General features: G+C 42.3%; 1 protein-coding gene across 2 annotated transcripts; it reads left to right on the forward strand.

Moving 5' to 3' along the window:
• The first annotated feature begins 533 nt into the window (after positions 1-533).
• Positions 534-17,192, forward strand: thbs2a (thrombospondin 2a). 2 transcript variants are annotated; one of them, XM_047603452.1, is made up of 23 exons: positions 534-858; positions 1,175-1,246; positions 1,470-2,023; positions 2,482-2,566; positions 4,774-4,973; positions 6,246-6,386; positions 6,473-6,566; positions 6,932-7,099; positions 7,850-8,026; positions 8,375-8,548; positions 9,264-9,391; positions 9,481-9,633; positions 10,632-10,850; positions 10,930-11,037; positions 11,732-11,891; positions 11,982-12,100; positions 12,175-12,409; positions 13,432-13,659; positions 13,751-14,022; positions 14,103-14,200; positions 14,468-14,607; positions 15,195-15,225; positions 15,582-17,192. In XM_047603452.1, exons 2-23 carry the CDS (start codon positions 1,180-1,182, stop codon positions 15,583-15,585), a joined length of 3,555 nt encoding a protein of 1,184 aa, XP_047459408.1. In that variant the 5' UTR covers positions 534-858; positions 1,175-1,179; the 3' UTR covers positions 15,586-17,192. The 2 variants fall into 2 exon arrangements, with proteins under 2 accessions (XP_047459408.1, XP_047459409.1); XM_047603453.1 differs by lacking the exon at positions 15,195-15,225 and having other exon boundaries at positions 535-858.
• Positions 17,193-23,688: the final 6,496 nt, after the last annotated feature.

Consider the following 23,688-nt stretch of genomic DNA (forward strand, 5'->3'; position numbering starts at 1 on the left):
TATTAGAGGTCATTCTCTTGGCCTTTTTTGTCTCACATTGCAGACATAGCTGGGATTCTCTGTTTGAGTTATTGATATTTTGCAAGTTGCCAAATATCCATCATCAATAACTTTATCTGAAACTTGAAGTTGGATTTTTATAACAAATAAAAAAAATCAATGGCAGACTTATAATATTCATTGAAGTGCAATTTTACACATTTCTCGTAACCCAACTTTTTTTTTTTTTAAAGAAAATCTGCCATTATTAGTTGTTTAAAGCATATTTGTGGAGTGCACCTATTGGTATAAGAGCTGTTTAAAATGCTTTTGGTTTCTTTACCTCTATAATTTCACTCACTGCAGAGCAAAACAGCCCGCTCGCCTGCATCTCTCCCCCCAGTGAAAGTGAATTAACTCCAGACAGAGGGTGAAGGTGGGCTTGACAGAGAGGGGGGCGGTGGGCATCACGGTGGGAGACGGAGCGAGAGCGGAGGGGTCACGAATACCAGCCTCTCCGCATGTGTGCGCGCACGGATATCAAAATTACGCCATCGGAAGATAATTATATAACCCTGTGTCTTAACAACCGGTCACAAACTGTTCATACCCGACAGATTTTGATTGACAGCCTCCCTGCGAGCCTCTGTATAAGAGGAGGGAGGTGGGCGCTTCAGTCACTGTAGTGCCTCGGGTCCTCCAGACTGTGGATGTAGAGAACCAAAGTGGACTTTTACGCTTTTTACGCACGGGGTTTACAGGAGAAAACAGCTTCTCATTCATTTAATTCTCGCCTCAGATCTTGAAATAGGTTATTTTTCGCTACTTTTCTTGTCGCTGGATATCGGTTTGACTTTTAAAATATAGTAAATTCGTCAGGTAAGTGAGGCTTCGTGGATTACTCTGCAGTTTATTAATCGTAGAACTTTTGCGAGTGAATGAGGTTCCCAATTCATTACCAGATAATTGAAAGCTCCGATGGATATTATGTTGCAAAGTTTGTTCTGGTGTTAAGAGTTTATTATAGCTTGAGTTCATGTACCTTCTGTTGTATCATTACTATTTCCTTTTTTATACATATTCAGTGTTTAATCGAAAGGATCCGTGTAAACTCAGGATTGGAGATGGACTGGTTATATCGGGAGAAGACAAGAAGGAGCAAAAACTAACACAAATATTTCTTTGTCTTTTGAAGGAGATATGATACTCAGGAGAAGTCTCTTCTTGTTGCTCTTATCATTTAATTTTCTTCAAGGATTACCTCAGGGTAAGTGGGAAATGTGTTAATTACTATAATGCCATCTAATGATAATAAGTATAGTGTAGTGCTGCAGGTTAATGTGCAATCATCCATTCCAGGGAAATATTTTTAAGGTGACTGAACATTCAACCCCTATAAACATTTTTATTTTATTTTATTTTTTTGCCATTTGTCGATGTGGTTATAAAAGACTCCTGAACAGTTATTTTTCCTATTGTGTGACTTGTAGATGGCGAGCAGGAGGACGAGACATCCTTTGATTTGTTTGAAATCAGTCACATCACTCGCAAGACTCTGGGGGCCAAACAGTTTCGGGGCCCAAACTCAGATGCCCCTGCCTACCGCTTCATCCGCTTCGACCACCTGCCCCCAGTCAGCCCCCCCATACTAAAACAAATGCTACGGCAGATCCAAAACAATGAGGGCTTTGTGTTTGTGGCCAGCATCCGCCAGGACCGCGCCTCGCGGGGCACCCTAATCGGTCTGGAGGGCCCCGATGGCCGGCGGCAGTTTGAGATCGTGTCCAACGGACGTGCCAACACTCTGGACCTGGTGTACTGGGTGGACGGCTCGCAGAACGTGGTTTCATTTGAGGATGTGGACCTGTCTGACTCACAGTGGAAGAATATCACGCTTCACGTTCACGGGGAGAACGCAAACCTGTTTGTGGGCTGCAGCCTGATTGACAGCTTCATCCTGGACGAGCCTTTCTACGAGCACCTGAAGGCTGAGGGAAGCCGCATGTACGTCGCAAAGGGATCCATTCGGGAGAACCACTTCAGGGTAAGGAGGAGACTGTGGCTGTGTCGCTGCATGACAAAGAGTTCCCAGGATCTGGGAACTACTTTTACAGTATTTGTCACTTCTCTTAGGGCTCAACAAAACAAAATTGTGGTCTTCGCCAAGCTTATAATAAAAGCTCACTTTAAACAGCAGTTTCCAAAAGTAGATACTAACATCCAAAGAGTGGCAGAGCCACTCAGAGTTGCCCTGGTCTTTTTTGTGTGGAAAAAGAGTCCAAATTTAGACAGTAAATTCCCCCTTGTGTGCAGAAATGAGGCTAAATGTGTGTGATTAGGTCAAGAGTAAACCTCCCTGCTGGAGTGTGAATGTGTTTGTTTTCTGGTCACGCTTGAAGTCAGCAAAGAAAACAGACATATGCCTAAATAAAAAAGAGTAACCAGAACCAGTAACCACAGCGATTGAGATACGTCTTTCTTTTTTTTTTTTTTACCCAACAGGGTCTTCTTCAGAATGTGCGCTTCATCTTTGACACCTCCATGGAAGACATCCTCGTGAGCAGAGACTGTGAAGTCACAAAGCAAGGTAAGAGTGGAATTTTTCATTAAAGTGTTCAAACCACTGTTCATATAACAACGGCTGCTCTGCTGCTGCATGAGTGAAACCCCCGAAGAGATGAGTCAAAATAATCATATTAGCAAACAGTTTCGAGCCTGGAAGAGATTTGGAGTTTTGGAAACTGGTTCACATGCAATCCTCTCAACACAAGGTGTCTGCGTTTTGTTAAGTGTCAACCACAAACAACAGTTTAGCATTCTCTGTTGACTCTCTTTGTAAGAATGAATTTAGTAATTTCTTTAATGGGTCAAAAAAAGCTTTCAGATTTCATATGTGGCGAGATCTCCCACCACTACTTCATGTTTACAGAAACAGCAGCGGCCTGAGGTCGAGCAGTGTGCATGGTGAACAAAAGGAGATGCAGATGCTTACATTTATTTTCGCTGGCAGTGGACTCGGATAATACTATGGGAAAGAAAATAGAAAAGAGAAAGTGACTGAAATACCGCGGAGTGGGGAGCTTCCACTTCCAGCTGCACACACACTCAGAGTGAAGTCATGAATTGGCCGACTGGGTTGCTTTTTCTCATCTTAAGCTGTGCTCGCGTGAGGACTGTGACCTCAGGATCCTCATTTGCTCTCACATGAGGATCGTCTGCAGCTAAAAGACCCACATCCATAATCATGCTTTGCAACACACCTAAAGACTCACCAAATGTTCTTCGTTTCTTTCTTTGATTCGCTGTGACAAAGCAAATCCGTGTGGTTTTGTGCATGACAGAGCGCTTTGTTGCCACATACAGTGTTGAATTCCAGCTGAATGAGTTTATTTGTTTAACAAATGTCACCAAGACGTGGAGGTTTCCTGCGCGTTGGCTCGTATCAGTCAAGGTTCTACGCTGATAGAAATCTGAACGCCAAAAGCCACTCATAAACCCACATAACCCACTCTCATAAAATCTGTCAGACTGGACATTAATGAGCGGTATTAAAATTACCGGAGCTTGTTGCTCTTTTTTTCAAAATTCCTTCCTCTATCTCTGACAAAAAGTCTATCAGGTATAGAGGAATGTGGAAATGCTTTCACAGACGGGCTGGCGCGCGTGCACATCCGCATGCACTGCGAATCCCTCCTGAGTTTCGAATGAATCCAGCAGACTGGAGAGGAAAGAAAACATAGCATTGGCTACATTGGGACATCACTGGGCAAACTGGATGACTTTTTGATTTAGAGTCCCCTGGTCTGCTATTAATCTTCACCAATTTACATAGCAAGATCCAAACCAGTTGCAGATATGCACTGCGATTTGGCGGTGCGAGAGGCATTCCTCTGAGCTTTGCGTCTTGTATGTTTGTTTTGGGCATCACGCATCCATTCGAGAGTGGTTTGACATAGAAACTGAGGTGTAACCTGAGGTCATGTAGGTCGTCAGTTTTTCATTAGGTTTAATGCAATCTCAGAAAGTCTGCTCTGGGACTCGTGTTTTTGCCTGTGTGTGTTGTGCACAGCTGGCAGACACGTTCCTCTGGGCCGAACTTCCTGCTCCAGGTTTGTTGATTGTCCAAAGAAAACATAACATTTAGTCTTATTACGCCCTTCAAACAAGCATGTAGATGAAGATAACGTTCCCTTTCACACCCTCCACTGAAGGTGAAGTCTCTAGCGTGAAGCCCTCAGCGTGAAAGGTAATAAAGGATAAACGCTGCAACTGTGGGATTTTCACACATTGACTCCTGTTGGGTTCATATCTGGGCAAGGGCACCGCTAATGTTTGTTGGGTGAAACCAAGAGTTTCGCCTTGTAAATCTGTCTGTGTGGTCACTCCAGTCTGTTAAGTTCATATTGGACGTGTCCACTTATTTGAAAGGTCAGCGAGATTTACGGCTAACGGTGTGTTTTTTTCATCATGCGAGGAACACCCAGGCTCTGCTCAGCAGTGCCATCCCCGCCCGTCTTCCTACAGCCAACTCTGCTGTCATCTCAGCAAAATTTACCATCACCACGTCAAACATACATTTGGGAAATCAAACTCCGCTAACCTGACATCTGGTTTTGGGAACATAATAAACAATGCAATTACCCAGTTGTTGTGATCTTTTTGGGCAGCTACAAGAAAACAGGAAAGATTCCCTGTGTTTCAGCCATCATACCTCTCAAACATGTTTTCCATTACCGTGTTTTCCATTGCTTGCTTTTCTGAGTTACCCTGATATCTCTGGTTTTACTCTTCCAGACGACGCCAACATTGTGACCGAGAGCTCGGAAACCGTGGATGTAAGTCCCTCCATCACGACAAACATCATAGGCCAGAAGACAGACGACATGGGAGCAGAAATGTGTGAACGCTCCTGCGAGGAACTTAGCACCATGTTCCAGGAGCTCAAAGGCCTTCGTGTGGTCGTCAGTAACCTCATTGATGGCTTGCAAAAAGTGGTAAGTGACAAATTTGGTAACGTGACTGATTCTCCTCAAATTAGTGCAAACCGTTTTAATCCAGACTTGTGTTTGTTTTAAAGAAGCTTGTTTGTTGTAGTTTACATGCCGGTTTCTGTGATGAATGTAAAATTTACAAAATCTGTCTTGGTGTGAGGGAGGAAATTTGACATTTTACAAAAATAAATGATACAATCCTCACTGTGGCGGCCAGCAGCTAAGAGGATTGAATTAGGTTACTAGGTAACCTACTTTGGTTTGTAAGCAAACAATAAGTAGCAGCAGGGCTGCTTATAAAGTCGCCTTTGATAGCTGAACCCGTTTGACTCCTGCTATCTGTGACAGCGTGAGTTAGACAGATTTTATGACATGTTACATGTGGATATAGGAAGTGTTCCCCTGGCAGTGATGGGGTCCAGTCTAATGTCTGGCTTTGTTTAAACAGCCCATGTGTTTCCTCTGGGAGCCTCCCAGCAATAAGAGAGTCTGGGCATGAACCTTGGGAAAAAAAGAAACGGCTGGTATGAGAAGGGTCCCTGAGGCTCTTCCAGACCAAATGGTGTCTTAGATTCTAGTCCTGCATGCTGCCGTCTTGCTTTTTCAAAAGGAGGACACACACACACGCATGCACAAAAATCTTTGGCAGCAGTTTATCGACTGACAGCTCCCAAGTGTTGAGGAGTCCAGCCAGAGATCCCTTGGTCTCCAATTGGGTTGGAGGTTGTAATGTGCTAACTAGGCAGTACTTTTCAATGAACTGTTTTCCTGGAAGCAATAGAGACGTAAAGAAGTAATGTGTATTCTATTTGCAGCAATAAGAAGCAAAGTACGTTTGTTCATACAACTAAATAGCTTTTTGTTGGTGGAACTTTTTACTGTCATTATTCTGTCGGTTCAAGTTTTCTATGAGGCTTCATAGAGTTAATTAGATGGAAACACATCCTGTTTTTTTCAGGGGTGTCCAACTCAAAACGTTTCTGAGCTGGAGAAGGAAGTATGTTTGTATGCTAAATTCCTTGAGATGGGGGCTAAATTGGCCCTGGATCATAACTGAGTAATATTAAAGTTGACAACAGCACTGCACAACTATGTTCTACAATAGCATCAATAGTAGTAGTACTTTTCCATCTGAAAAGTTGCCTGCAATAAAGCATCTATAGGTGCACCTTCCACCCAATTAGTGGCAATATTCATTTGTCAAGTCTAGCGTCCTAATCATTTCTGACTGGTCTCTTCTCTGACTGCAAATTTTTTCTCTTGTTGTATGCGCAGACGGAGGAGAACACGATCATGAAGGAGGCCCTTGGGAGGATGAAGGACTCTAAAGAGAAAAACATGTGCTGGCAGGATGGCCGCCTCTTCGACGATAAGGAGGATTGGGTTGTAGACAGCTGCACCAAATGTACCTGCCAGGTAGTGCTAAGTCATATGGAAAGATGCACAGATTTACTGTGGATGCGAATGTCCCCTGAAACATCTCTAATATTCACTGATTGCAGGAGTCCAAGATTGTGTGTCACCAAATCACGTGCCCCCCGGTGGCCTGTGCCAGCCCCACCTTCATTGATGGCGAGTGTTGCCCTGTGTGCATCTGTAAGTAATCTTAGCGTCCTCTGCAAATAATAAACACAGTTGCAATCATGCACACATTTCTATGCAGCATTCTATTTTAAATTAATTGTGTAATATGCCGTAAAAGCAATATTCCAAGCACATTAAACCTACTGCTGCGCCGTTGCAGCCACTTTGTCTTTGGGAGCAAACCGCATATTTATTGGTAGACACTCAGAGCGTCTACTGCGGGTTTCTCGCATGATGTCATGTGATAAACGGGCGGACATAAAGGATAAAAACTGTACTTATGATCTTTTTCCATTGCTTTTACTATTCTGTTGAATGAGCAAATGTGGGAGTGTTTCTTGTGTAAAAAAAGAAAGCTGCATGCTTGCTTCTTCCAGCTGACAGCGAGGATGGCTGGTCCCCGTGGTCCGAGTGGACAGAGTGCACGGTAACCTGTGGGATAGGAACTCAACAGAGAGGTCGGTCATGTGACGCAACCAGCAACCCCTGTGTCGGTGCTTCTATCCAGACCCGCAAGTGCAGCCTGGGCAAATGTGATAGCCGTGGTGAGGATAGATTTTGAATTTTCTTGCTGTATCTGATTAAAACTGCCTTAGCGCGGTGATCTTAGTGAAACTATACGTCTTCCATCGCCATAAAAGTAATGTAAAACAAACAATGGGATGATATGATGGAACTGTGGAAAAACTCATCTTTAAGATGAGATGAGATCCTCCAAAGAGCAGGAGAGGGATTTCACGCCGCCATAAATCTGGATCCATGCGAGCGCGGCTGAATCTGAGTGAAGAGCTGGATCCCATGGTTGTAGGGTGTGCCCAGTTAAATTCATATAAATCACAAGCGCAGAGGGTGTTCCACAGTTCAGTGACTCACCACTGCCTTTCATGCAAAAAATAAAATAAAGTATAAATGAATTTGATAAGTGGATGAACTGTATATGAGATGTGTTGATTTGGCTAGTTTGTGTTGGATGATGATAATGATGAATTAGGCATTTGATAGGTTATGGGATTAGTGTGTGTTTTTGCTTGCAGCTAAAATTACACTCCATCTGTGTGAGTGATTGAAAGTCTAACCGCTAGAAGATAGTTGAACCACAATGACATAAATACTGGCGCAAGCTTTTCTGAACATCTTTGAAAGTGAGCCATCGTTTCCAGCTTCACAAAATGTTTACTTGCAGAAAATGTGGTGGATTTTTTATTTTTTTTTTGCAAATTATAAATGTCTGCAGCGTTTTGACTGAATGAAAAATCTAGAAGATAACACACATGTTCGATGTTTGATATACCCAGTCCGGCAGGATGGAGGGTGGAGCTTGTGGTCGCCGTGGTCGTCCTGCTCGGTGACATGTGGAGAAGGACAGATCACCAGAATACGACACTGCAACGCTCCCGTGCCTCAGCTGGGGGGCAAAGACTGTGAGGGAAGTGGGAGGGAGACTCAGCGCTGCACTGCCCAGCCGTGTCCCAGTGAGTATTTCCACCTGTGAGACACTCAGTAGCAGGAATGGCGTTACATGGGTTAGCGTCTCTGTCCAACAGTCTGACTACCTCGTGCCCCGTGGCTCCCCTGAGGCAACATTCCCCATGTGTTTCGGACTGGCTTCCTGTCAGTCTTTGAGGAAATGTTGACCCAAATCAGCACAGTATGTTTTCTCTGGTAGTATTAAGTTCCAAGCCTCTGACTCTGTGGCTTTTCAGATTTTCTGCTTTTGATGTTCAGTTAGGAACAAAGATTTGAGATGTCTATGGAACTAATATAATGAAATACTTTATGTCAGAGATTAAAAACTAAATATTTATCTCCTGTTTTTTTAGTCGATGGTGGTTGGGGACCGTGGTCTCCATGGGCAACCTGTTCAGCAACATGCGGAGGTGGGATCAAAAGTCGCTCGCGTGAGTGCAACAGCCCTGAACCTCAGTATGGTGGCAGGAAGTGTATTGGGGAAGCCAACGACAGTGACATCTGCAACAAGAAAGACTGTCCTATTGGTGAGAATCATTCACTCAACATTTATTTATTCCCTTTTATTGGATCTCCATTAGCTTTGACTGATTCCATCGCTTTTCTTCCTGGAGTCCACACCCAGCACAGTTATCTTTACACTTCCGTGCTCAATTACTCAAAACACAACACACAAAACAAAATGACACAAACGGCAACTAAAACAACAACTCACAACAATCAATAAAACAAAACAAAAAAGGAAAAGCATACATATAGTACGTATAATACAGGACCTAGTTCCAGGTAGCGGTAACACCAGAACATATTCTTCACATAACATATTCTTCTAATTGTGAAAGCAGCAGGCCCTACAGAAGATTGTGGTTTTGGTCAGTTAACCTCTTCAGGCCAGTCTAAAACATATCAACAGCTTCTGGAGCCATGGCAATTAAATTTGTCCAGACATTCATGGTGGTCTAATTCAATTCCCTGTCGTGACACCACAAAGTTGCACTGTAACCCAAAATCTAAAACTTGAGCACATAAACCCAAAACTTTCCCCATGACTTGATAGAATAAACATTTTTGGGGTGGGGGTGTGAAACAACCATTCATAGTCTGGATCTAGATTCAGTAATTATGTCCTAGTTTTAGCATCAAGTTTAGGTAAAAAATTTGTAGACAAAATAAACAAATATATCACCGTTTACATCAGCTTCGATTGTTTGTAACCATTGTTATCATCCAAATGCCTCACAGATGGCTGTTTGTCTAACCCATGCTTTGGGGGAGTGGACTGCAGCAGCGCTCCAGATGGATCCTGGGAGTGCGGCCCATGCCCTGCTGGTTTTCGCGGAAACGGTACCCACTGTGAAGACATTAATGAGGTACACTATACGGTTTTTCTCATGTGCAATAAGCATTAGTTGCATTTGACGCTCATTCGTTTGCATGTCCTCCATATTTCCTCCTCCAGTGTGACATGGTGTCTGACGTTTGCTACAAAGTGAGTGGAACGCAGCGCTGCATCAACACCGATCCAGGTTTCCACTGCCTGCCCTGTCCAAAGCGTTACAAGGGCACCCAACCGTTTGGCATGGGCGTGGAGGCTGCCAAGAAGAACAAACAAGTGAGCTGATGTTTCTCTCATTCAGTGCCTTTAACCATTAGACCATTGTAGGATATCGTTCAAACAGGAGTAGGCTGAAATGAAAACCCTGGGCCTCCATATCACATATATAGTATAAATGTGACTCACAATGACCCAGTATCAGCAAGCAGAACTACAAGACCACCAGGAATATGTTACATATCTCTTGTACTTTCATGGTACGAGTTGGATTGAAACGTTTCTTTATCCCTACTGTAGTCATAGAGTTGATTAGTCAATGTATTTGGGGTGTGTATTTTTCTCTTTTGGCTCTACCCACCAGATCTTTACAAGAGCTCAGTATTTCCATTTTCCACCCCTGTCATAGCTGCATTAACTGTATTAACTGAAATATAATACGTCAAATATATCACATTAGCTACTTTATTGGAACGCAACTCAAGTCAAGAGACCCTAGAAAACGGAAAAACCTCACGTGCCACTCTGACCGTCACTTGCCTGACATCCCACGTGCCGCGTCCCTGGCTTTGATCGGATGCCCCAGATTCACTAATTGATTTGGGAAAAGGGGAATTGTCTCATCGCTGGCATTAAAGAGGCACCATTTCACTGTTTTGATCAAAGGCCTGCTCTTGCTGTCACTTTCTGATGTATGAGCTCATGGAGTAGCATCCAAGCTGGAGTTGGGTTCATCCTCTGGTAATGGGTGGCAGCTGTGAATACGCTGAGGTAACGGTAGGTCATACTGGGATGTAGGGTGCATTAAGTCGACTCTCAAAAATCAACCGTGCCCAGGAGTGCCCCAATCTTCAGCTTTGTCCTAAATCTCTCCGTTAACCCTTAACTTTGATTTGAAGTAGAACTCAGTGGCTCTTCCAGAAAGAAAGCTACAAGGAGCAGAAGTTCAATGACTGCTCTTCACTTGACTAGGCATATCACAAAGGTGCTGAAGGCCATGTTTTGTCTATTAGTGTTGATTATGGACACAGACAAACACTGTCCTTTTTTCTGATCAGGTTTGTGAGCCAGAGAACCCATGCAAAGACAAGACCCACAACTGTCACAAATATGCCGAATGCATCTACATCAGCCACTTCAGCGACCCGATGTACAAGTGTGAATGTCGGACCGGTTACGCTGGAGACGGCTTCATTTGTGGTGAAGACTCCGACTTGGATGGGTGGCCTAATCAGAACCTCGTGTGCGGCGCCAACGCTACTTATCACTGCAAGAAGGTATTTTGTTGAGCTTTCTCTTGTTTAAGTCAGCCTACCCCACAGTAACCCCAAACTAAACTATAAAACTCCACGTCAGGATAACTGCCCTAGCCTCCCCAACTCTGGACAAGAAGACTTTGACAAAGACGGCCAGGGAGATGCTTGTGACAAGGACGACGATAATGACGGAATTCTGGACGAAAGGGTAAGAACATTTTTTCATCCGCGCTATTGTTTCACAAAAACGACCCTCCAAGATTTCAAGCTCATATTGTACAGTAGAAAATGTTAAACGCAAGGACCTGATAGTTTAGTCATACTACACTGCAAACCACAACATAGACAAGATCTTGTCAGGAGTCTGTGGAGAAGAATAAATACTCATATAAGCTGTACTTCCATTGATGTAATTGGATGCATTGCATTAGAATAGCATTACGTAAAGGGTAAGATATGAATTTCTTTTGCAATATTTCATACACAGTTATACTGAATATTGGAGTTTCTGTAAAATAGTTTCTTTCTTCTTACTTCTTCCAAAGAAGCTTAGACTCAGTATGAGTCACATACATAGTGAGTGTGAGTGGTTTGCCTTTAAATAAGACAACTGAGATATCTCGTAAAACTCTGCAGATTAAAACACTGGCATGTTTATGCTCAAGGATTTTATAGTCTGGCTAGGGTCTTCTAAGTACAACATTATAAATACCTTATAAATGTGTAATCCTCCAGTTAAAGGGCAGTATTTATTGCAATTTTCAGCCCTCTACCAATTTCAGCTTCAGCTACTACTGAGAAAATCGACTCTTTTCGACGCCTGGACACATTTGAGTCTAGGTTTAGATTGCTGTTTATCAAATATATGGTATTAACATACATATACTTTCCTCAACTTTCAGGACAACTGCCCCCTCCTCTACAACCCACGCCAGTTTGACTTTGACAAGGATGATGTGGGCGACCGCTGTGACAACTGTCCCTATGAACACAACCCTGCTCAGATAGACACTGACCACAACGGAGAAGGAGACGCCTGCGCCATCGACATTGATGGAGATGGTAGAATAGCCACGCCTCAATAAATAAAACCCAATTTGTAGGAGCCAGATATTATATATATAGCTTTAATTTAAATCCATTTGTTACCAGGAATTCTGAATGAGAGTGACAACTGCCCCTACGTGTACAACACTGACCAGAAGGACACTGACATGGACGGAGTGGGTGACCAGTGTGACAACTGTCCTTTGCTGCACAACCCGGACCAGGTACAATACACAATCCACAAATGATGACGCATTCTCGTGCAGTTCATGTTGTAACGGTTGTATTTGTCCAACAGACGGATGTAGACAATGACTTGGTGGGAGATCAGTGCGACAACAACCAGGACATTGACGAAGACGGTCATCAGAACAATCTGGACAACTGTCCCTACGTGGCCAACGCCAACCAGGCTGACCACGACAAAGACGGCAAAGGAGACGCGTGCGACTACGACGATGATGATGATGGCATACCTGATGACAAGGACAACTGCAGACTGACGCCCAACCCAGACCAGCTGGACTCTGATGGTGAGGATGTAGTGTTGGGTGCACGTCATGTGCTTTTCAATCACGTGTGTCTACTAGTTTGTTGAGTTGAGTTGATAAATTAATAAGTTACCTGCACTCTAGATAAACGCAGACATCGGCTTAAATGAAACTTGGCCCGATGTGAGAAACTGTACTCAATCTGAGAGCTGATCCATCCAAACTAGACGGATAGTTGGTATAATGGCCTTGTATATTCTGTCTGCCTGGTGGAATAGTCTCTCTTCCACAGTCTTAGTTCTCATTACTAGATATGTTGACATTGCGCTTTAGTGTGCCTTCTGCTTTCAGAGTCAGCAATTAGTTTCACTGCGGCAGGTGTGAAATGTGGCGTCTGTGGAAAGAGTCAACCAACGGGTCGGTGATGTCATGCTTCGTGACTTCAGAGAGCTGCCCAGGAGGGCACACGCCAGGCTGTGAAGTTTTTATTTCCTTTAGGCTTTTCCCCTGATTAATCCACAGTGCCCAATTTAAGCTGGGTTACCTGGAGTTTGTACAGCTGTCAGTAACTAGAAACAGACCGTGGCTGAAGGAAGGTCCCGCACGCTGACATTTTCAGGCTCTTTGCAGCTTGTCAGATAGTGTTTATTTGATAGAATCGTTTGAGCCCCTGGTGCAATAACGAAGATGGCAGCCAGCTACTTCCATGCAGCGGCCCCTCATTAGGCATCCTTTCCACTGCAAGTTCCTGGCTCCAATAGACTTCAGGCTTGAGATACTCAAAAATATCAATGACAGTGTCACAGCACGGAAGGATCGCTCATTTTGGAAGACTTGGCAATGGCATTAAAGCCAGTTTCCTGGTAGGAATTGATATTTTTCCACTCATTTTTAATATTCACTCCTCAGCAGTCAACAGTGCAGTGGGAGTAATGACACTCACTTCATCTGACATAGATATTTTCCCAACCTTTGGAAAAACAAGGGGAAAAAAATTTCTGTCATCCATTTCTAATTCAAAAGAGCTCAAGCCTAATCCTGTTCGGTGTGTGTGTTTTAAACAGGTGATGGAAGAGGGGATGCCTGCAAAGATGACTTTGACAATGACAGCATCCCAGATATTCTCGATGTGTGCCCGGAAAACAATGCCATCAGTGTGACAGACTTCAGGAAGTTCCAGATGGTCCACTTGGATCCCAAGGGAACCACTCAAATTGATCCCAACTGGGTGGTCAGACACCAGGGCAAAGAGCTGGTCCAGACTGCCAACTCCGACCCGGGCATCGCAGTCGGTGAGCAGCACACACTTGAGTTTACTCTCAAACAGAAAATCTATCTATCATTAGGTGTTTGCTAAAGGATTTGAAACTTCACTCATCGCAGGTTTTGACGAGTTCAATGCTGTGGACTTCAGTGGAACCATGTACGTGAACACAGACAGGGATGATGACTACGCAGGCTTCGTGTTCGGCTACCAGTCAAGCGGGCGCTTTTACGTAGTGATGTGGAAACAGATCACACAGACTTACTGGGAGGACAAGCCCTCAAAGGCCTTTGGTATCTCTGGTGTTTCGCTCAAAGTTGTCAACTCAACCACAGGCACTGGAGAAAACCTCAGGAATGCTTTGTGGCACACGGGCAACACTCCAGGACAGGTGGGCCGCAGTTTCAAAGCTATATGGCATTTTCGGGGTCAAAACTTGCATTTTATGTTAATATGAACTATTTTACACAGGTGCGTACTCTGTGGCACGACCCCAAAAACATTGGTTGGAAGGATTACACAGCCTACAGGTGGCATCTCATTCATAGACCTAAGACTGGGTTTATCAGGTAAGAAATAAACTTGAATACAAGAACCTAATGCATCATTGACTGCTGGCTTCCAAAAATCTACATTATGTATTTTGGTCATTTTATGAAATCATTTCTGATTTTGTTTCTATCTACTGTATGTTGGCTGCCATATGAAATGCTTTTTTGTTTCATAAAGGCTAGATAGGCTCCGTCTTATACCTTATATTTATTTAATTGAATAAGTAAGCATCATGATGTCATATTGCGTATTAAATAAGTTTACATTGGTCTTGTATTTTGCAGGGTTGTGGTCTATGAAGGTAAACAGATCATGGCCGACTCAGGACCAGTTTACGACAAGACATTTGCCGGAGGAAGGTTAGGCTTGTTCGTGTTCTCACAAGAGTTGGTGTTCTTCTCCGACCTCAAATATGAGTGCAGAGGTTAGTACAAATACGAATTGCATCCACAGCTGTTTTTTGTTGTGTTTTATTAAAAAAATACGTGTGTGTGTGAGCGTGTGTGATGTGTTGCATAACCATGGAGTCCAATTTTGCAGTATAGCCAAAACCTTCCAGGCTATGATTAGCAGAGATCACTGTTTAGATGTAGATTTTGTTTTCAGCTTTTAAGCTGGAATAAATTATTTAAATTGATTGACAGGTGAAAAAATGTTGAAACCAGATGCAGAGAAAGTGCATCAAAGGATTCCTCCCTTCCAGGGAGCTTGATCAATAATCCTTAGTTTGGCTAGTTAATATAGTTTAGTTAAAAATTAGGACATGATCAGCCTTAAATTTTACCATGTGTCGCATTAAACTGTCATATAATATGTTCATTAAAGGGCTCACTGTAGCATGTTTGTGTACGTATGCGTGTGTTTATATAATGTAAACACATATGTGCTCCACATATGTCGATACATATATACGGTACAAAGGCAAGACGAAGGAGAAAACCTTCTCTACGTCTGAATAATGTCGGTAAAAGTTTTTAAACCTTCGACATCTTTTTTTCCTCCGAACCTCAGATAAACCGGAGTTTCCAACAGTGTTCATAAGGTAATGGTGAGAGGGGGTTTATTTGTTGTGTGTTGGCTGAAGCAAGACAAAGATGTTGTTGTGCTGTGTGTCTGCTTGTCAGCTTGCCCGTGTACAGTACAATGCCCCAGATGCATTGTGAAAGGCCTTGTGTCTTAATCCAAGGACCTCAGATCTGCTGCTGAGAACTAAACAGTGGAAAATCAGCCTGCAGCCTTTTTCACAAATCACAGCCACGTTACTGAAGACACGCTTTCTGGCGCACACAATGTGCACATGTTGTTACTGCACTTCTGGCACTTCTAATCTCTGTCCTAACTCTGACTACTAGCGTGACGGTAATGGATGCTGTCTTTTGTTTCCCAATCTTTCCGCAGATAACTGAATCAAGTCGGGTACAAAGCCATCGGAAGGCAAAAGACGAGAACCTCTCAGATTAAACACCATCGCTGAATCCTGTTTCGGCGTAAACGAGACTTTTCATTTTCCCACGTTTTTTTTGCCTTGATCCATCCACTGGAGGAGAAACCACGGCAGATTGTGACTTATACACATTTCCCAAGCTGAGAAAATAAAAACTGATGGTTTGAAGGTTTTTTAAAAAAAAACCTCTGCAGAATATCTAATTATACCTAGTGTACCTATTCTACATTTTTTTTTTAAATTCATTGTACAACCACTTACATGATGTGTGTGATTTCCTGCAGTTTCCTACTTGCTACGACTTGTAAGTGACCCAGTTGTTTTGCCTTTAACCCTCTGTCCGGCCGAACAACTGAGCATACGGTGTCTTACAAACATAAACTGTAACCAAAGCATAATCATTTAGCTGTCTCAAGTCCATTACTATCTCTCATCATTCTCTTCATCCTGTTGTTTAAACGGAGAACTCGAGTGATTTCAACAGTGCCAAAGATGTTTATACTAAGTTTGTACTGTAATTGCTTTTGTAAATTATTTATGCTCTGCTCATTTTGTTGGTTTCCAATTTTTTTTATATTTTCTTTTTTTTGCTTGCTTGTAAATAATTATTTATTTGTTGACACTGACAAAACCTATAATTCGACATCACAAATGTCAAGAAAACTCATTACAGTGCCGTGGAACTTCCAGTGTTGTCGTGCACTTGCTTTTACTTGTCGGTTTTTCAAATATCGCAGATTAGAAACTGTGGCGTTCAGCTGCTTTTTTAAATAATCATCTACAAAAACAAAGCAGATGTTTATGTAGTCCCTGCCAGACAACATTAATGCTGGTAGTTTATTTACTTAGCTTTCCTCAAAGTGATACTTCACTTTGTTACGTTGGAATATTTCTCATTTCACGTTATATAGCAGCTTTTTAAGTGGCCCATCTCAAAAGAAAAAACTAAACAAAACAAATTGCTGCAAATTGAGCTTCTGGCCCCACAGCAAGCACCTTTTTCTCACTTAATACTAAAACACATCAATAAAGACGGGGAGTAACATCTGTTAAAAAGGGAGTGAAAGAGGCAGAAGTGCATTTTAAATACCAGATGCTTAGAAAACCTAATATTCTGTAGTGTTCATCTTCACCCGGATCCGAGGTTCAACAGTACGACGTGCAGCATGGCCATGAAGATCAAATGCAGTGAAAATAATTGTACACGAGTAACTTTTTCATTCATATGTTAGTCACAGATGACGCTTTATCATGCCGGTTTGACGAGGAATCCAAACAAAGTTCTCTAAAAACAAAGTGTGACTGTGTGACTGTATAGTGTGGATCGAGGACGTGTCGGTGTGCAGTTTGGTTGTCGGTAATCTGTACAGTGTTCTTCCGTTGTTTGGTTTCCATCTTGCTCTTTTTGTTGAGAGTTTGCAATGCACAAAATGTAAATGTGTTTTTTTTATTGTATACTTGTGTTGTTAGATATACATTTTCTACAAACTTTAGTGTAAGATTGTTCTATTTCATAAATAAAACACTTGTACACCAATTTGCTGGTTTACGTATATGCAGACTGACATGCAACCTGTTGTTATTACTGTCATGATATTAATATGACATCTTTCCACTAGTGTTACAGACACAGTATAAAATATTACAATCTTGCATTCAGACATAAACCTTGAAGTACTTTATTTTCCATTTTTAACTAATTTCCATAAACAGCTGGGTACTGTTGGTTCTTAACAAATGCTTATCAAAAAGTAGAAAGTTGCACATTTGTCTGGGACTATTTTATCCAGCGAAGTGACACAGAAAATGTTGCACTAATCAGTATTTACAGCACTAGGACAGCAACCATGTGGCCAATAAGTGTATTTTTATTCATTTTTGGATTAGAATAATATATGGATAATTGTATTCAGCTATGGATACGTCCGTGATACATGTTGATGGTTGTTAACAATCAAAAACGAGTGTAACTGATCAAGATGAACCTCTTGCACAGGTTGTTGTATCTTTTTCTATCGCTCCCAGTACCAAATTAACAATTCCCAACATGGAATAAACTAATACCCAGGTTCATCTGGGCGGTAGCCAGGCCTGGGATAAGACTCAAGACCCTTCAGCTAGACAAAGAAAATGGAGAATTGGCTAAATTTTAGGGAATGTTGCACAGTCAAGACATGTAGGATATTGGTGATTGGGTCCCCCCATGGTCAAGGTTAAGTGGAAAAGAGCATAAAGTTCTGGAGGGGGAAAACTGAATTAGTTAGCAGAGAGACTGCAAGCTGTTTATTTGGCCTCCTCACATCTCCGGGTTCAGATCAGGAGAATTAGATGAGATGTGGAGAGGCATGTACACTTGTAGATAAGCAACATTTTAAATCATTTACAAAACCTAAAACTGAGTTTGGACTGGAAAATGGAGATTTAAACTGATATCTTTACAGAAATGAAGGAAACAACATTTTGGATACAATATATCTAGGACTGATACCAGATGGTGTAATAACTAAAGATGATATATACCTGTTCATTCTTATTGCGGTTGAGAAGAAACTTACAAGAAGTTGGCTGATAACTGGACTGAGCCACTGGCTGGACATTGTAGGAGAAATTCGATCAATGAAATATGTGATTTACAGCCTACGAATTAAAACAGAGCCAAGATGGACAAAATGGCAACTTTATACAAGAGAAAGTTGTGTTTACCCCCGTATTGGCATTATTGTATCTTGTTTTTATTGATTGGAAAATAAAGTTAAAAAAGGAGTGTATCACTATCATTATTTCATGTATGATTCCAATCAACCATCACTTGTGGCTCTTCTGTGATCTTTTGATCTTTTACTAAATTTGTATGGAGAATACTTCTTTTCCAACCCATTTGAAATCCTCCTGATTAGAGAGGTAGGTAGGATAAACGCATGGACCAAAACAACACAATACATCTAGTTCAAAAGTTATTTTTGTCCCAGACTGACCCACATTTTCAACAGTGCTCCCTACATAAACACATTTTTTTTCACTCCTTGTGCTACCAGCATATTCCTGTCTCTCCCAGAAAAATCCAGTTACATTAGGCACCAGTATTTTCAACACTTCTTACTCCTTAGATCTGACCAGTCTGGTGGACAACATGAGGCCTTTTTTCCATGTTAATCTGGCACAATATGAACACACTTAGTAGTGAGTAACATCTAAAATACTGGTGTGAGAATAAGCTCAAGGTGCAGTGTTAAGCAAACGTTGTACCAATTGGCTCAATTAACTTCACTGCGAAGGACCTGAATGTAACGGATGTTCATTTACTGTGTGATAAGAGAGCTTTAAAATGTGATTTTCTGTAGAAAACTCAAGTTAAAACAAAGTCATCCTCCCACAACTTCAAGACAGAGTCTTCAAATGTCCTTCATAACAAAATCAAATGATGATGCTCGCTCTATCTTGACGAAGGCCACGTGATCATGTACATTTTCGCGTTTTCAGAACCCTGTGGTTCGGACAGCTGAAAGGTTTTATGTGCGGCTTTATGTGTAGCCATCTGTCTCCCAGTGCAGAAACCGAGGAGTGAAGGGGTTAAGTAAATGATGGTGAGGCCAGGAAAAAAATGCGCTATTAGGGAAAATGGGGAAGACTAAACCCTGCTCTCGTAGCTCTGTGTCAGAGATATTTGGGCTGAGGTTGTTGGAATAGTCCACGTGGCACACACCAAAGACTTGCTATATGGGTCTGGCACCGGCGGCTAATTTCAAGCCCAGAGCACGTTCCAGGGTGGTTCATAAAGTTTTGCCAGAGGATGTCAATGTGTGACACAGTAAACCAGCTTTTTCTGCTGAGGCAAGTATTTAGCAACCATTTTAAAGGGATGAATGACCTCAAGCAAACTGGCTGCAATTAAGTGAAAGTGAGGAAAGTTCACTTTCACCAGTGATTTTTAAGAGCAAAGTGTCGCGAGGTGAGCGGTTTGGAACGGCACCTAGAGCTTGTCGCTGCTCAGTTCAAGATGAGATGGGTTTGCTGTTGATTCGTGTTTATCTTGGAGCAATAGAAGTGTATGTCATCACCAGGTTGTCAGTTTTAACAGCACGGGGAGACACAGAGAGACGAGGCTGGACGGGGGAAGCCTCTTGCTCAAATACAAGTTAAAAAGAGGAACTGCTCTGTGCAAGATGTTCCCCTTCAGTCACGTCGGTGTGAAATGCCAGCATGTCTGATCCCGGGCTACTGTAAATGTAGACAATATTCTTCTCACTGACTTTCTCCAAGATACTGGCTCCAGTTCCTCCTCCTCCTCCTCCTCCTCCACCTCCTCCTCTGCTCAGTCTGTCGTCTTTCTAGTGATTTGAGGATGTGACTACATGAAAAAGCAAAAATTCAAGGACAGCTGGATAGACACGCAGGCTGGGAAAGATAAACATAAGAGTACTTTGAGAATGAAATTTAAGTTTATAAAAAATATAAAAGTTGCGGCTGATGCAGAGCCAAAAAATGTCTGTCTAAAAATTAGGAACATCCTTTCGCAGAGTGATGCTGAAAAACTAGTTCATGCATTTGTGTCTTCAAGGCTGGATTATTGTAACTCATTACTGTCTGGCTGTTCAAATAGCTCTTTAAAAAGCCTCCAATTGATTCAAAACGCTGCAGCAAGAGCACTGACAGGAATTAGCAAGAGAGATCACATTTCTCCAGTTTTAGCTTTGCTTCATTGGCAATTTAAAATCCTCCTCCTTACATACAAGGCAGTGAAAGGCCTAGCTCCATCATATCTGAAAGACCTCATAGTACCATATTGTCCCAACAGATCACTACAATCTCAAAGTGCTACTTTGCGTTTCACAAAAAGTAGAATGGGAGCTCCCAGTTTGGGATCAGGAGGCAGAAACCGACTCTACTTTTAAGGTCAGGCTTAAGACTTTCCTTTTTGACAAAGCTTATAGTTAGGGCTGGACTTAACCATTCCTTAGTTTTGCTTCTAGAGGCCTAGGCTGCTGGGGGACGATGCACTGAGGACATGTCCTGTACTTTCTCTTCTCTGGCACCAACCTCCTGTCCTCTAATCTCCTATAATTTATGTTCTATTACTAACTGCTCTGTCTCCCTCTTTCCCCTCTACTCCATCTGCTGTTGTGGCCTCATCCTCCAGTTATCCACTCCTGCCTGGATGATCAATTCTCCAACCTACCCATGATTCCTCTGATACTCTCAAACTGTCACATAAGATCATTAGCTATATCTTGTATTTTTAGATACTGCATGTTTCCTTAAGTTTGATGTATGTATCTATGACAGAACTTTGTTTATCTTTTTCTCCTGTTCTTTTTTTCTCTCTATCTTCTCTGTTTCTACCCGGCTGACCTTCGGCAGATGGGTCCCTCCACTGAGTGACATGGTGGACTTTACAAACTGCTAGCTGTCTGCCTAGGTGCCAATCTTCTGCCCTCAGCTCCAATCACCTCTTCTCTGGGTAGCATTATGGAGGCATTGTCCATCTTCAAACACAGTGAACTGTTTGGACATATCCTCGCTATTCTAAATATTTAAGCTACATTTTCAAATAAGTCTCAGCAGAGGCAGCAAGAACTCACTAAATCACTACAACGTGCCAAGTCACCATCACACTGGATCCAACATTTCCCACAATGCAATGTAATTTTTTCATTAGACCCTCCCTGCTGCGAAAATATTCCCATCGTTCAAACTCTGTGTTGTTTTCCACAGAATATTTCAGATCTTAGAAAGGTCTCTGCAGATCCTGAGTAAATTATAACCGTTTTCCCTGGTTCAATAACAATCTCTGTGAAAAATATGCAAGATTTGATATGTGAAGTCAATGGCTAAGAAAATCAAACCACCCAGTCCAGTGCACCAACGGAAACATATTTTTGATCAAAGAGCAGCAGTAGCTTCTACTCCTTGGAGGCATGCAGGTTTTTATTACGTTTCCCAGAATCCAAGACAAATCAGCATTTATTTTTCCCACTGGCCTCCTTTAAAGAGTGAACCTATGTTGTTGTGGAACAAAGTGACTCAGGGGCTGCCAAGGGCAAGTGTGCTATGAAAGAAGTGGGTCTGTCACTTGACATAAAGCGAGTAATTTATTTCGGGGCATGAGTTCTTTTTTATTTTCTTCTAGTCATTGGGAAAATATCCACAGCCCTTCTCCTTGCCAGCCGTGGGGGTGAACACTCATTGCTCCCAGAAAACAAGAAAAGTGGCAAGAGCGTTGGGATGTGAGCTGAAGTCATGGTGCAGAGGGGCTCCGATTTGTGTTGCATGAAGCCGGGTCTTTGATATTAGGTGTGAGGCTGAGATGCCTCCCATAAGAGGCTTTAAAATGACCAGAGTTAGAGAGTCAATAAAAACGAAGGAAGAAGAAGTAAAGGGAAATTTCAAGTAGAAAAGAAGAAAAAGGAAAAAGGAATTTTCCCATGCAGCTGTAATTATACGTTTGGACGTTCGCTCAAATCCAGGCTGAAAAGGGGATTCACTTTATATTCGAGACACCCGAATGGAACTTGCAAGCGAGCAGGATCCTCAGAAGCATCCAACGTGTCAGAGCAAGGCTCCTTTCCACTTGGGTCTTCATGACACCGGTGTGAAACTGGGAACAGATGCATTGGGTCTCATTAAATCAGGTTGTGAAGTCTTGGCCTGGCAGTAACCTTGCACAAAACAAAGCCAGACAGTGCAGAATGCGGCGGCCCCTCTTAAGTTTGATTTATTTGACATACAGAAATAAACTCAGATCAAACACAGCCCTCGTATCTTTTGGAGACAATCAAGATATTGCTTACTTCATTTGTTTCTTTGAGGGTAATATCAAAGGGTGCAAACGTCAATGACAGCGTGCAATCTTTGGAAACAAGTGTGGGCTGTGCACGTCATCAGATCCTGTGACACCAAACAAGCCAGATTATTCACAGCAGTAACCCAGTGGTCGCTAAAGTCCACATCTGAGACACCAAAGCATCACAGCATCCACCTGAGGGAGCTGTCAAATGTCACCTACTGTAGAGGACAGAATGAAGCTTAACCACTCTGAAATGAAAAACAATGTGACATCACAAAGATCACACTGAATGTATGGCTAAACGGTTCGTCTGAATGAGACCTAAAATGTGCAAGGCCATGACATAGACTCATAAGTTCCAGCTGGAAAAAAAAAACAGACACATGCTCTGCCATGCTGGTGCCGCAGAGAGCGCTGTCTACAGGAGGCATGTGGAGAAATGTCAAAGCTTTTGGCACGTGTAAACGCTTTTACACAGTCCAGACATCACGCTACACTCCGCCCGCACCTGAAACAACAGTCGAGCCAAATCTACATGTTGCAGAATTGCCACAAGGCCTGTTGTAAACCAACAAAAGTGAGAATTCATTAATGGAGACGACTGGTGATTTTAACCAGCAAAGCTTTACTGAGACCTTTAACACTCATAATTGGGATATAAACACATAATAAATGCACTACAACAAATTAGGATTTGACAGAAGGCAAAGGCGTAAGTTCAATGCCAATTACAATTCCATTTCAAATCACCTGCAAAACTAATGACAACTGTGATCCTATTTATTTACATGTGATTAGACAAATCCTCAAACATGTGCACAATATTCACAATGGCTTCATTTACATGACCAGAATAAAAAGATACCTCATGTAACCTGTTCTACTGTCATTGGGTGAGGCACTGGGTGTCACTGGCTCTGTCACAAGTCTAACACAGAGACATAAGCCCTATTCACATGGGATTAGTTTTACCTGGGAACCTCCAGTTATTTCTAATAATCACGGAGGTTGTCTGTGATCTTAATCCTGCGCGAATCATCCATGTCTGTGATTTGTAAAGTAAAAATTATACTGCAAATTACGTACCATAATTCTTGTAACACAGAGGTCTTCTGACAATACCTCTAATAATCCAGTGCAAATCGACATCTGTGATTTAGGCCTGAGTTTGATTTGCGGCTTTTTTCTGCCTCTAGTCACTTGACAATCATGAAGGATGTGCTATAATTCAAAGTTTGGACAGAAGTTAGAGCAAAGTCGAGATGTCGCTGAACTAT

This window comes from Mugil cephalus, chromosome 13 (genome assembly GCF_022458985.1).
Source record: "Mugil cephalus isolate CIBA_MC_2020 chromosome 13, CIBA_Mcephalus_1.1, whole genome shotgun sequence".
In the NCBI taxonomy this organism is placed as follows: Eukaryota; Metazoa; Chordata; class Actinopteri; order Mugiliformes; family Mugilidae; genus Mugil; species Mugil cephalus.